This window comes from Paralichthys olivaceus, chromosome 24 (genome assembly GCF_024713975.1).
Source record: "Paralichthys olivaceus isolate ysfri-2021 chromosome 24, ASM2471397v2, whole genome shotgun sequence".
NCBI classification, from domain to species: Eukaryota; Metazoa; Chordata; class Actinopteri; order Pleuronectiformes; family Paralichthyidae; genus Paralichthys; species Paralichthys olivaceus.
In genome coordinates, this window is record NC_091116.1 from 13,616,913 (window position 1) to 13,630,954 (window position 14,042).

Consider the following 14,042-nt stretch of genomic DNA (forward strand, 5'->3'; position numbering starts at 1 on the left):
TGCATTTGTTTGTTAGCAGGATTATGCAAAAACCATTCCCATGACATTTTGTGTGGGAGTGGGACATGAAAGAAGGAACCCCTCATTAAATTCTGGAGTGGATAAAAGGACAGATACAGGATTTATTGTCACTTTCTTTAACAAAAACCTAGAAACGAGTCTATGAACGATTGTTTTAGCATCAAAATTATAAATCTTTCAGCTCAGGGCCCCAAAGCAATTGCGTGCTTTACAACACCCCTGATGGTGAGGTGCCTTATCTTGGCAGTGGTACGCACTTTTCAAGCTTCTTGTTCTCGTCACACATGTTCAGTGTGAACACGACCTGTAAGCAAATTTGCACTGACCTGCCTTCTTTGATTATAACTCACTGCTTCGAAACATATTCCCCTTGTCTTAAAGCGATCTTATTACCGCCTCTGCAAAATCAGTCTCCAACCTCAGATGGAGAACCACTGACCTAGACTAATAGAGAAGAGTAGAGGACGAGAGGGCCTGAAATAAAGCGGGGAAATGGCGGCCTATCCAGGTCAATCCATCCATCACTGCGCAGTTACTCAGACGGAGGACAGCTCCCCGACAGGGGTCTGAGTGGTTTGGGATTGAGATGGAAGAGCGCGAGAGTTATAGCTCCTGAACCCTCCCCCTCTCTTCCTTCTTGAGAAGAACCTTGACAAGGAGGACCCGTCCTGGTTTGGCACAGAGAAAAACCACCGGCAAAAGAAAACTGGTGCAAGGAAACAACATTCAAGAAAATCCAAAGTGCATCAAGTTTGGAAAAACGACTGTGCAGCGACTGGTTATCTTCAGCATTGAGACATTTTAAACTGTCGTCAACAATCAGTGTCAGTTCATAACAAGTGGGTATCAACCATCACCATGATGTCCGGGAGCTTTATGAGCTGCTCTTTTGAAGCCTCGAGTTTGGCATTTTGTCCAGCATCATCTTGTCTTTTGGAACCATAAGTAACCATATTTATTAACGTGAAGCTCCACTTCCAACCGTAAATACTTGTATTTATTTTATTTAAATCTTTATATGCAGGTGGCCTCTGGTGAGGAGGGCTGCTCTGAGGACCACTTACAGACATCGTGCACCGTTTAATATGCTCACATTCACAGATAACGTAACCTTGTGTCTCTCCCATCCATAAACAAGTCCTCACATTTACACAAATTACTGTACATTAAAGTGAGCTGTAATTCCAAACCGATCCTGGAGCTAAATTAATGCACATACTGAATGAGCAGCCTGTGCATTTCATTCCCTTGTGCTGATCATGCAAACTGAGGCGTTAGAGTTAAAGGACAAAATAGCTGAACGACTTTTTTTTTTTAAATGCAAGAGCTGCTTCAACCACCCCTAAAAAAAAGTCTGTCTGCAGACGTCTCACCTGTGTGTGTCCTCTGATGAGCCTTCAGGTGGGAGCTCTTGGTGTACACCTTCCTGCAGCCATTGAACTGACAACGGTGAATCCTCTTCTTGTTCTCCGGGAGCTCCCCGACCCCGATCACGCACGCAGCCCCCTCCTCTTCGTCCTTCATTCGGACAGGGAGGGCGTGCGCTGCCACCAATCGGGCCGCACTGAGCCCCACCTTCCTGGCCACAAGCTTCAGGGTGAGCGTGCCGTCGGCTGAGGCCGTCAGAGTCTGGTTGGGTTTGACGAGATGGCGGCCCAGCTCTGGTGACGACGGGGGTGTCAGGGAGGTGACGGCGCTCAGTTGGGCCTGGTGGACGCCCTCCATCCCTTCCACATTTTCGAGCCCCTGGCTTTTGGGTTTGAGGTCCCTTTTCATGACACCAGTGGAGGGGAGGTTCTTCCGTGTTGGGCAGAGGATCACCGGAGGCGGGCTCGGAGGCTCGGGGAGGCTGGGCAGGCTCGGGAGCAGAGCATCAGTCAGCTCCTCCTCGCCATCCTCCTTTAAGTAGGCCGGAGTTAGGAGACCATCCAGGTCTTGGTCGAAGAGTTCGGACAGACGTTTGGGCTCCGTCTGCAGATAGCGCTCCAGTTCTAGGCAGGTCTGCGAGAGAGAGAAAAAGAAACAGTCAATTAAGATTCAGCTCAGGCAAGTTCACCCTTTTGGCCGACTGCTCTGCAAACACCCATCCTCACTCTTAAACCCCACTTGACCATTTCTACAGGCTTCAGATCATCCGATATGCCTTCACACGCTGTGGAGAGAAAATCTGCATGGTGCCATCCGCTCACCCAGACAGGCAACTAGCAGCTCTGCCAGCTGTCACAAGCACATACACGCGATAGCCTCCAAGACAGCCAGGATTACCTGGCAGCTCCGGCAAGACGGCTGATTACACACTGATTGATTGCAACCGCTGTAGCGCAGAACAAAAGCGAGGCGAGTGGATAGCGAGAGGAGAAGTCCTAAACAGCACAGAACTCCTATCAAACAACATTTTATAGAGCTTTGACAAGCCATGTGTGCACCGGCTTCCTCCACCGAGCCAAGATAGGAAGATTTATTCAGCTGTAGTTATGGTCTGCTTCATCCCTATTACACCAAACACCTCTCCCTGCGGAGGGCAAATAAAAGACTGCATCCCCGATTTGTGTGAACTGGCATCCTGAGAAGTCTATTACTTTGCAACAAGCTGGCAAGGTTCTAAAAGGAGAGCCGGCGAGGGAAAGAGACGCTCCATGTCCAAGGATGAAGCTATTACGTGAGTGTGGACGGCGCCAGTTTGATCCCGGGGATCGTCGTGTTTCACTTGTAGCCACTAACCCGTTTTGACAGCTGAGATGGAGGCTAGCAGCTCCACTGGGCGCTTGCTACTCGCCACTTCATTTGTGTGTAAATAGGCACTGACAGACGGAGTAGCTCGTTCCATTATCAGGAATAAGGTTGTACAGACTGAACACATCAGAGACATTTACAATCTTGCAGCCCCCCCCCCCCCCCCCTCTTCCCTTGTTTGCACCTTCTAAAAATAAAACCGCACATTTTTTTTTCTTATTTGCAGGGGGGGGGTGTCTGTTGCTAAGGGAGCGTGATATCTCCTCTAAGTCGCCTTGTTGCAGGAACAAAAAGGGATTTGGAGTTTTTTCTACTTTTTAGACTATTTGCATACTGGCATCAAATTAAAAAGCTGCTCGAGACCACAATTACAGTGAGAAGTGAAGATAGTGTGCGGAGCCCCCTCCCTCCACTCAACGCCTACATGTTTTCTTCTTTTCTGCGACGGCTTTAGAAAATAACTTCTTTCATGCTCTATCTGTGAGGTCTCCACTGTTTCCTTGATGGCTACGGCCGGTGAATCGTGAATTAAAAGAAAAGGGCTTTTTTTCCCCTCCCGTCATTCTTCCTTTCAGAGCACAATTAAATATTGAAGGTGTTGAGACATGATGAAGGGAATAGCATGCGCTGCTCCACGAGGTACTGAAAAAATAACACAAAGCTGCTCTTTACACAGTCTTTCAACCTCACACACACCACATCGCTCTCCTTCTCTCTCATTTTCGCCATTACCCTTCTCCCCCTGCCTCACCCCCTATCTATTCCCCCAAATCGCCCTCTTTTTTCCTCTTTTTCCTCTCATTGTGGTCTCCTCCTCTCCCAAGGTGAGGACTAATTATCCACTAAAACCAGCCGGTTAAAGGAGACTTTATTCAGCAAAACGCTGAGGACTGCAAACCAAGGTGAGGGTGTGTGTGAGGTAGAGATAGTTCAAGGGAGCGGAAAAGAGGATAGAAAAAGATAAGTGAGGGAGGGGAGGCGGCTGAGTGGAAGCAGAAGAAGGTGGAGGTGGAGGAGAGTGATGGAGGGACAAGGTGAAGGAGCCTGGAGAGGAGAGAGAAGAGGGAGACGGAGCGAAGGAAGGTCTTGACTTCATTTTCTCCGTGGGGGGTGAATCCGTTTTGGAAGTGTGACATTTGGCAGAACGGGATCCTGTCAGCGGGCAAACCACGGGCCTCACGTGCACAGAGAAGGGTTCGTGCACGCTCATGTTAGGTTACGATCCGGGCTGATGTGCTTGCGTGTCGGCGTGTGTGCGCGCATACATGCATACGGTACTTAAGAGTGTGTGTACATGCGTGTGCATACAGAACATGGGTTTGACGGATGAATGAGGCTGCAGGTGAGGGGGTGGCAGGTACGACAAGCTTATTGCACGCTCTTTCTCTCCATCCTTTCCTCCCATCACTCCAATCACGGCCCCTCCCCCTCTCCCTTCCCTCCTCCCCCCTCCTCCCCCAGGTGGTGACATTAACATTGTTAGAGAGAAGGTCATGCAGTTGATCAGCGGTTTCTGTGTGTGTAGCGTAATGTGGGTGTGTACTGTATGTAGCTGCATGTAATTATGCTACTTTGTGTGTGCACACGCACACGATTCTGCAAGTGCACGTGTGAGCATTATTATGCAGCTCTCTGTGTAATTATGCAGCTCTTGTGTGTGTGTTAGTGTGAACTCCTACGCACATGCATAAACACGTCTATTCGCCCGTCTCGCGGGCTGAAGTGAATGTGCAACTTTCCTGGGTTGAGGCAACGAATCAAGAGCCAGAGGCATCGCAGCACAACGGCCAAGATAAAGAAGCGCTAATGGTTCGTTTCAGCGCTGTTTGGATGAGCGGCGCTCCGTGTAGAGACAACGTGAATTGGCTTTGCACGGCGCCAGCGTCCAGTTCCTAAAACGCTTTTGGGGTGATTTCTTCATGACCCAGGATAATCCAAGACAATCCAGAGCCTGTTCCACTAGCTCCACCTTCGAGCCTTAGAAAATGAATAGCCAGCTGACGCGGGACTGTCCTGGTGCTTCCTCACCGACCTCGTCAGAGTTCGACAGCTCCGCGGACCACGGTCTGACCAGAGGAAGTGATCAAACTAATGTAATTGTTCAGTGTGTTTACTGTGTGAGAACATATTTTAATGGTACAGCCATATGGCAGGAGGTTGAGGCAGGCACCGCACTCATTAAAGAGTAGAAGAAGAAAAATAACGAGCTGTGGTAACACATGGGGAAGACACCAACTATTTAATTGTTAATTGGTCAAACAACAACAGACCCTGAAGGAGTTGATACCGGTGAGGTGATGACCACAGAACGGAGATATGTCGTGCTGCACTTTTATGTGAGACGAACAGTAACTGGATCAAATTTGAAAAAAAAACATGAACCTTGGTTTTGGACTTTCAGGTGTGAAAATACCGTCGTGTGAGCGTTCTCCTTCTCGAGTATTTACTCGTGCGCCACAGTCGTTCTCTAATGAACCGTCCCAGTGTCCCTGTCAGCCAAGACATATGAGTGACACCGAGGCAGCATGCACAATACCAGGACCCTGAAATTGAGGCAGCCAAATGGAATTCAGCCGCCATTAATTTTAATACTCACACCTGTGATTTTCCTGGCTGTGACATGTAAAAAGGACCCATCAAGATGAGAGTGTTGCTGCATACATGAAGACTAGTTTAACCTTTTTGTCCTTTTCAGGTAATGTCTCATGCAACGGGTCGATCAGTGAAACTCAGCTATGTAAGGTCGAAGGTGAAACTGATGTTTGACGGCAGTGATGAGGCGTAAAATTCTAAATGTTGCCCGACTACAGGATACAGGATTATTGCCCTCTCCAGGAAATGATTTGTGTGACCCTGCCGGCTGTGCTGTATAATTTTTATTAATTGTCGTTAAAATATAATGGTCAATTAACGTGCCGAATTACTTATCGTCTATAAATTGTGCAAAAATGTTTTTAAAAATTTGGCCTAGGACGAAATGTCTGGGTAGCTTTATGTCCATTCATCATTTAAACATTTTCAATAAGCGCACACTTGTAGTGTTAAGCACCGAGTGTGCACGGGGCACAAGTCTTATTTTTATTTTATTGGGGGAAGATGAACTGATGGAGAAACATCTGTACATACAAATGTGGCAAAAGCATAAAATCAGCCACAGAAAACTCGAATAGGTTGAAGAATAGGAGTTAGGGTCGAGTTTCAACTCACAGTTTGTCAGTTGAGGTCAAATGACCTATTTGTCCCCTTTACCCGTAAGTATTTCAATTCCCATGCTTTAAAAGCGGAAAATGACCCATAGATCATATAAACACGTGTATTTTGTGTTCATGTTTTCCTGTACATACACAAACGTGCAAACACACACTGAATCATGCATGCAGAACACACCTCAGGTTAGTGAGGCTTAACATACAGCAGGTGCGGCGCGGTGACAAATATCTGCTGATCGCAACACGCGCCTCTCGCAAAGTCACACAGGCTGAGAACTGTGAACCAGCCCCGATTCATTCACTTCTACTTTTCTCTCTCTCTGCTTCTCTGTCTCCCCCTCTCCTCCCCTCTTCCACGGGGCCCTTGGCCTGGCAGCTGATCCTCTCTCCACGTCACCTCCCTTTACATTTGGCCTGAGCCGAGCCGCCTGCCATCACCATCAAAGCGCAGGCTGTCTCCCAACTGTTAGCACCCCGCAACGTTGCTAATAAAAAGCCTGGGTTATAAATATGAACAGAGGAGCCTGCATAATGCCCTAAAGGAAGGCCCAAAACACCACTAAACAGATAAATGTAATGGGGTGGATACGGCTCATTAATTTTAGGATGATCGTGTTTAGTTTTTACAGATGCCGTGATAGAGACAAGGTGCTATGAATAATATTCAGCACTGATGCTAGCAGGGTTGACAAGGGCAGGACCGCGGGGGGCTGGGGCGGAGGGGGTCCCTGAGCTGGAGGGAGTGATGCAGCACTGAGGCTGGGGGGGGGGGGGGGGGGGGTGAGGTGAGAAGCTTGATTCCTCTCTCATGTCTGGAGCTGGAGCCAGCTGATGTTAAGCTTCACTTGCAGTAAAAGCTAAAAATGGGGGAAACTTCTAAAGGTCAAAGTGTAAAAATGTCAATTTGCCAGTTAAAGGAGTTTTATTTACAGATTCGAGCCCTGGACCGAGTCGGGTTCACAGTCTTTGATTTAAACCAAGCTGATGGGTTCCCAGGTGAAGCTTCATGCGAATGATACAGATGATGCATGTTCTCTTTTCAGTGTCAATCACGACCTGTCTATATTTAACAGTTATGGTGCAACAGGGGTTTTGTTCTCAGGCGTTTTAATACTCGTAGCTTCCTCATTTAGTATTTTGTTGTGATGGTTTCAGAGGCGGCGCCGGGGGATCCTTATCGTTCGTCTGGTTTGTTTTTATTTCTTCAAACACATCACGTTCTTCTTAAGCCTCATTTCTACTCAACGTGAGGTGCGTTTTTGGGGTTAAGGTTGCAGCTCTGAGGTTGTCATCGGTTCCCGTAGCAACGTTTCTGCAGTTATGCGTGAGTCTTAGCTTGAACAGTTGTGGCGTCACGACAGAAAAACAATGTTTGATGTGCTTTTGATTGTCTGTCTTCCACAAATTGGAAAAAAAATCCTTTTCTGCACCGACATGACATTTTGATTACTCGCTTCGGCCATTTTCATATATCATAGCAGAGGTTTGATTACCCATTTTAACAGTGAGTAACATTCATGTCACGGATGAATTAACACTGTTTCTCTTCTTTCGCAGTTTCACATTCAACTGACAAGTCTGTTTATTGCTTTTATTTAAATTGCACAGTGTCACAGGAAATAAGAGACAGCCTCGGCTTGAATACAACAGCTTTGATTAAAATCCCTGAGAGCAATTAGTCACAGTTTTAGCTGCAGGTGAGGCTGAACAACGACCTCGTCACTTCTCACTTCAGCAAAGAAATCTGACGCACAAACCAGGACGCCGCTGCTGACTTCATTTTTGTGACGCACTGACGTTGTTTACGGCTCTTTGTCGTTGCTGTTTGTAATTCTGCAGCACACTTGGCATTTTTATCTAAAGAAAACTTTGGGCAGGCACTTAATTCAGAGTGGATAGTGTTTGTGTGTGTGTGTGTGTGTGTGTGTGTGTGTGTGTGTGCACATGTGTGTTTCCTATCCAGCCGCGGTGTGTTATAGCGCCTATGTCCCTCATTGATCTGGTGAGCCCGGCCAAGCCATCACTTTGAGGTGGCAGCTAAATGACCAGCAGCCCGAGGCAGTGGCCATCTCGCCAACAGTTTGTGTGTGTGTGTGTGTTTTGAGTGTGTGTGTGTGTGTGTGTTTTGAGTGTGTGTGTGTGTGTTTGCGTCGCAGTGCCTAATCGATAGGAAATGATACCGTGCAGGAGCTCATCAGCGGTGGCCATCGCAGCTGACAGAGACGGTAATCTATAACTTCGCTGAGCAATACTTACACAGCCCCCCCCCCCGCCTCACACACACACATACACAAGCACACAAAATCTCTAAAAAAGCCCCCCCCCCCCCCCTCACACACACACACACTCTCCCTAAGCTCCCCTCCAGGGTTTTTGCTCTTTCTCCTGCACTCGCTGAGAACCCCGGCCCAAAGATGTCAGACTCCTCAGAGAGTAGCGTGGCATCATCAGCGGATCCTGGGTGAGCGGGGGGGGGGGGGGACCTGCCCACGGGGGCCAGGAGGAGGAGGGCGGGCAACGGGTGGGGCGATAATGCTTCATTTTCCCCGACACTGATCTGAATAGCAGAGCGCCCTCACGTCGCCTGTTACTCTCAATGGAGAGAGCGGCAGGGGGTGCGGTGTTTGGCCAGGAGGGATCTTGCAGCTTCTGACGCCCCGACGGGGTTCTGGGGCGACGAGGCAAGAGATGGAAGGAGCAGAGACACAAAGAGAAAAAAGCTAGAGGGTAGAGACAGAGCTAATTTATCTGCCTTTCCAGAGGGAAGAGAGAGGCAGACGGGTCAGAGATGAAGAAACAGGCCTCTACACGGGCTGTGCAAAGAATAACATCTCAGAGAACGAGAGGTGGGTTTGAGACGAGGTGAAGGATGAAGCCGTGGCGTCTTCCTTCCTACGGATGCATAAACAAAATACATTTCAGGGAGTAGAAGAAGAAGACAGGAGTCGTCCTCCTCCTCACTGACTAACAGCTCCATCTCTCCAGGCAGACGAGCCTCACCTAGCTTCAGATAACACGCCACGGAAACAGCTTAATTACACACACGGCCTTATCAGACGACATTAGCCTCGCAGTAATAATCAGAGCCCCCGTCAGCTCCTCCGTCAAAACCTGGCAACGCAGCACCTTGAGGCAGTTTTACACAGTGTGGGCTTCAAGCTGATAACACACTGCCAGTTGTTAAATCACAATTTGCTGACGGAGTTTGAGGGAATAATGCTCGTTTGGTTGTAAACCTGACACCTCCTTTACACTCAGTCACTTTTTGTTTGGATGGCTGCACTAATAGACACCATGGGCACTTGAGGCAGCATATTCAATTTTGTTTTGTTGGACTTAATGCTCAGATTTAAACACTTTATTTCACCGCTTTGCTGTCGGACACAATAATTGTCAGTTTCTCTCTGTGTGAGGTTCAATTTGTTGGTTTCTCAGGGAAGACGTCTCCCCGGTGTAAGCCCTCGGTTTGTGGAGGCCGACGTGACACGTGCATTTGTGTGATGTGGGGGGGATCTTCAAAGCTGCTTTCATCCGGCAGGAAAGCCACAATGATGGAGCACTCAGAGAACAAAAACCTGGTGACCCCTGCTTAATGGAGCAGAAAGACATTTCCCATCGCTTTCTACGAGCAGACGCAACAAAAAAAACACACATCCACCTCGTACGGAAACTGGGGACCTCCCCTCTCTTCTCCCACCGTGAACACAACATGGACGCCAACAAATCAAAAGACACACTTAAGGAAATGTCCCTGGTTCAACAATGACCTCCACCAAGGACGTTATATTTTCATCAGCCTTTCTTAATTGGCAGGATTATGCATAAACTACTGGATGGATCCTCCTCAAGCCAACCTATCCCAGGATTCATTGCACTTTGGTGAGGCAACTCTCTCGGCAAGCGACATGGCATCACGTGCTTAAGGATCGCGCTTCACCTCAACCGAACAGCTAACGCACATTTCCGAAGCAATTTGAAGAAGCGTTAACATTTTTTTGAGCAGTTAAATAAAGAAATAATAAAATGAAACCCATTAAAGACAGAAATATGAAAGTGACATCAATCTTCTCATCACATCTCAACTTTTGGAAAGTAATTATATTTTATATCCTGAGCACACACACACACACGGCCGTCTGTGTTCTCAGTACACACATTTGCTTCCGTCACATGGGGATAATCCTTCGCTCTGCGCAGACAAAGCTACACATGTTTCCTCTGAACGCTGGAAGAAGCTTGACAAGTAAACAGATTGAACTCATGGAGATCTGCTGACCTTGAGCGCGACACAGACGTTTATTAAGAGGTCTCAGCGTCGAGACACAACAAGTGTAACTGCATATAAAGACCTCTACAGCTCCATCTAAATGGCTTGTGACAAAGTGTGGAAAATGTCTTTGTTCTGGTATTAAGTCGAGGATGGGAGAGGTGGCGAGGGTGAAATAGGATAGAGGAGAGAGGAGAAGAGGCACTTTGAGACTGAAGACGATGCACGATGGAGAGGAGGATGAGATTGGAGAGAGGAGAATAGCAGGGTATGGAGGATGGGTGGGGGGTGGAGGGGGGTTATAATCCTAGCGACTGAAGCGGTGTTGCGCTCGCTGGGGAGGGGAACTCTGTCTCTCTTTAACTGGATTTGGGTGAGCTGCTGTTTATCGGCCTATGAGTTGCCGAGCGCTGCCTCTCAGCTGTCAAAACCATCCTAATCTAATCAGGAGACATTTCAGCCATTTGCTTTCAACGCGGCCGAGTGCAGAGAGCAGTTTGGACACGTCTGTGCTCGCCGGAGCCAGGACGTGTGCATGTGTGTGGGTGCGTTGATAGAGGGGGTCGGCGACAACAGTGGTTTTACAACAGTGGTTAGCAGCTTGCAGCAGGATTTGGGGAGTCTGCGCTCCGGATGTGGGGACCCCATTGTGTGCGGCGGGCTGGCTAATCTTCATTACCGCACACAATGACGGGGCGAGAGAATGGGGCCTTGGCTGGAAAAGGCACGGAGAAACAAAAGAGTGGCGAGCAGCAAAAGAGAAAGAGAGAGAGGGGCGGAGGGCCGAAAATAACACAGGGGAGCGGAGAGAGGGGAGAGATAAAGGGAACAGTGAAGCGGAAAAACTCTGCTTCCTCCTCATACAGTGGCAGTCGGAGAGGGCCGCTCGGTACCCCAATCACGTCCACAAACCGTGAAGTGCAACTGTGGCTGATAAGAGCCAAAATGCTTCACTCTCACACGCTTCTCGGCGGCTGAATAAGAAGCCACCTCCGTTTATTTTCGCCAGTCATCTCGTCGGTGTTTACCCTGCGTTTGCCTCGCCGGTGTTGTGCAACACTTAGCATGTCTGTTAGCGCCACAGTCTCAGCCTTACGACCCCGAAGTGCACGGTTAGCTAAGATTGGGGGGGGGGGAAGTGTGTGCTAGTGGTGAGTGAGTGGCAGGAAAACAAGCATGAGCAGCGAAAGCAGGTCAGTGGAACAGTATAGTAAGGCCAAGGTGGATTAGCTCAGGATTGCAGATGTTGGAGTCAGTGAATCTGTGCAGCTACGCAAGAGTGTGTACATCCCTCCGACTTTATGTGTACCCGAGACCATGCAAACAGGAGGTGGGGCGCTGTCGTTCAGTCTATTATTCCGCAAACTGCTCTCTAAACAAACCTGAGCGACACAGATGAGCCCAAGCTGCTTAAAATATTGAAAGACGTCTCTTTGCCGCGACTGCTGCGGGCTCTCCTCCAAGAGATAGGGCAGAAAGAGAGAGTGCATGTGAGTTTAAGTTGTGATGCGGATGGGCAGAGGTAGCACGGCAGGATGAACCCGTTCACCCTGCAGTGCAGAGTGGCTGGCTTTTCAGCAGGAAGCGCAGGCGGAGTGCAGGGATTTTTCACCCCAATTTCATCCTGACAATGCACGGCTGCTCGGCGGCGTGGGGGAGAGGGCGGTTATATGCACTAAGAAAGGTGCGAGGAACTCATTGACTTTGGCCTTTTGCTCTGTGTGATGCTGTGTGTGTGTGTGTGTGTGTGTTGATGGCTGTCCCACACGTACAGCAGCATTCAGCGGGTGATGTCAGGGTGTAAGGCCCACAATAAGAGCTGCATTACGATTTGGGGTTAAAGTTTAAAGGCTGGTGAGTTAATGTGTTTAAAATTAAGGCGAGGTCATGACAGGTGCAACATTGGAACATGCATGTGTTGGAGCTCACACACACACACACACACACACACACACACACACACACACACACACACACACACACACAAACCATGCGCCAGAGAGATAAGCCACTTTCCTCTTCCCATGCACACACAGGTATAAACACACACATAAACCCAATAAACCCTGTCGCTGAAGCTCTCTCTCTCCGCCTCGCACTTTCTTACTCAAACACGCACTCGCATACACAAACACAAACCAATGAAAATTATTGATGTGCTCTCTTATAAAACAGTGGCTGCTCCCTTAAGTATTCCTGGCAACATCACAGGCTGAAAATAGCTGCCGACCCAAATAACTTTCCCCGCCGGAGCGGAGAAGGAGCCAGACCACAGCCACCGGCGACTGGCTTTACTAATTGGCATCATTTTACAATGAAATAATATCTGGGGCAATAGACTGAGTAACATGTAGCAGTAAACCGGAGAGCAGGAGGATGTGCCGTCTCGCCACACAAATGCTCGACGAGCGATTTGAGGTAGGGAGGGTTGAGGAAGAGGACGGGGATGCCTTCGTTCTTGTTAGCATAAGCAATTCTGTTCCCTGAAAATACGTGCAGGGGGAATTGGATTGGATAGTGAAACATTTATGTGACAGCATCAGTTTAGTTAAAAAAAAAGAGGGAAAACATGCACAGCAGGGATTTCAAAAATGTTTTTAAGTCACAAACTGGTATTTATATCACAGATCCCCGCGTGCAGAGTTTGTTTTTATTGATTTGGCTCTGAATCGTAGAATTTATTGCAATGTGCCCCGGAGAGAAAAAATGAATAAGTTATCTTTTAGGAAAAGAACTGGACACCCAGAGTTGTTCAAAAAGTTTATATCTCCCACAGGACGCCACCCAAAATCCCCATTATCAATCAAAATATCGAGATCGCCAACGCTGTAAAACACATCCAATGAACTGCTCTTGGTATAAACACAGATGTCTTTTGGCAGCTCGAATCTCAATTAGCACCAGGAGATTCATCTAATCTCAGGGTTGCCAGCCCGTCATTAAGGCCAAAACACACACTGCTCCCCTCACTTACCAGAACAGAACAATGGGGAGCAGAGGTACGCTGTCACGCTGATGAATGGCTCTTCCCACAGGTCTCATTAAATCACAGAAGGGCACTTCCCAGGCCGTTGGAAGAGTTAAGCTGGGCGCAGCGTTCTCTCTGCTGCTCTGTCGGTCTACTTTGACACTTGCTGGATTTTGTTTCTCCAAAGGCTCACGTCAAATAAGTATATTTCATTGTGAAGAATTATGCTTTTAGGCTTTGACATATCGGCGAATCCCAATTCAAGCAGAATCTGCCTCGTTTTGAGGACGCGAGTCGTATCGTATTCCGACAGCTCGACCCTGCAGGGGATGGAAATGACTGAAACCACATGACGGACCCAGTTGGCCGGAGAAATCAGTGTCTTCAGGGTAAATTGGGACCCAGTTTAATCTTCCGGTGAATTTAACATCATCTGCTGACAACTGAGAACATCTTTCATCAGCTTCCGACCACCTCACCTCTGGCTTCAAGCTGCTTAAGCAGGTGTGATCGGCATTTAGTCATTTATTGTGGCCCTGTTTTGAAGAAGGCTCCGGTAAATAATCTACGATAGGAGAAAGAACAGACATGGAAGAGGGGGAGATAAAAGAAGAAGAAGGGATGAGGAATCGACAGAGAAAGGACGGATGGACTGATGCAGGGAAGGAAAGGCTGAAGGTCTCGACTTACTGGCCAGCCAGCCGAGCAGCTTTGGAGCAGCGAGCCATAGCAGGTGGAAAAACACCAGTGGCTTTGCATGAGCGCTGAGGCTGGCATGCAAACCACAACACACACACACTGAGTGTGTTGGACTCCCACAAAGACACACACACTTTCTGCTGCT

General features: G+C 48.3%; 1 protein-coding gene and 1 long non-coding RNA gene across 3 annotated transcripts in view; one reads left to right on the top strand and one right to left on the bottom strand.

Moving 5' to 3' along the window:
* LOC138407107 (uncharacterized) overlaps positions 1–14,042 on the top strand; it is an 87,230-nt gene that overhangs the window by 21,154 nt on the left and 52,034 nt on the right. The gene's annotated exons all lie outside the window — the stretch shown is intronic.
* Positions 1–14,042, bottom strand: part of LOC109640579 (Krueppel-like factor 7) — a 34,470-nt gene that overhangs the window by 13,116 nt on the left and 7,312 nt on the right. The window contains exon 2 of the mRNA XM_069521359.1: positions 1,395–2,022. Coding sequence (XP_069377460.1) covers positions 1,395–2,022 — 628 coding nt within the window. The remainder of the gene's footprint in view (positions 1–1,394; positions 2,023–14,042) is intronic.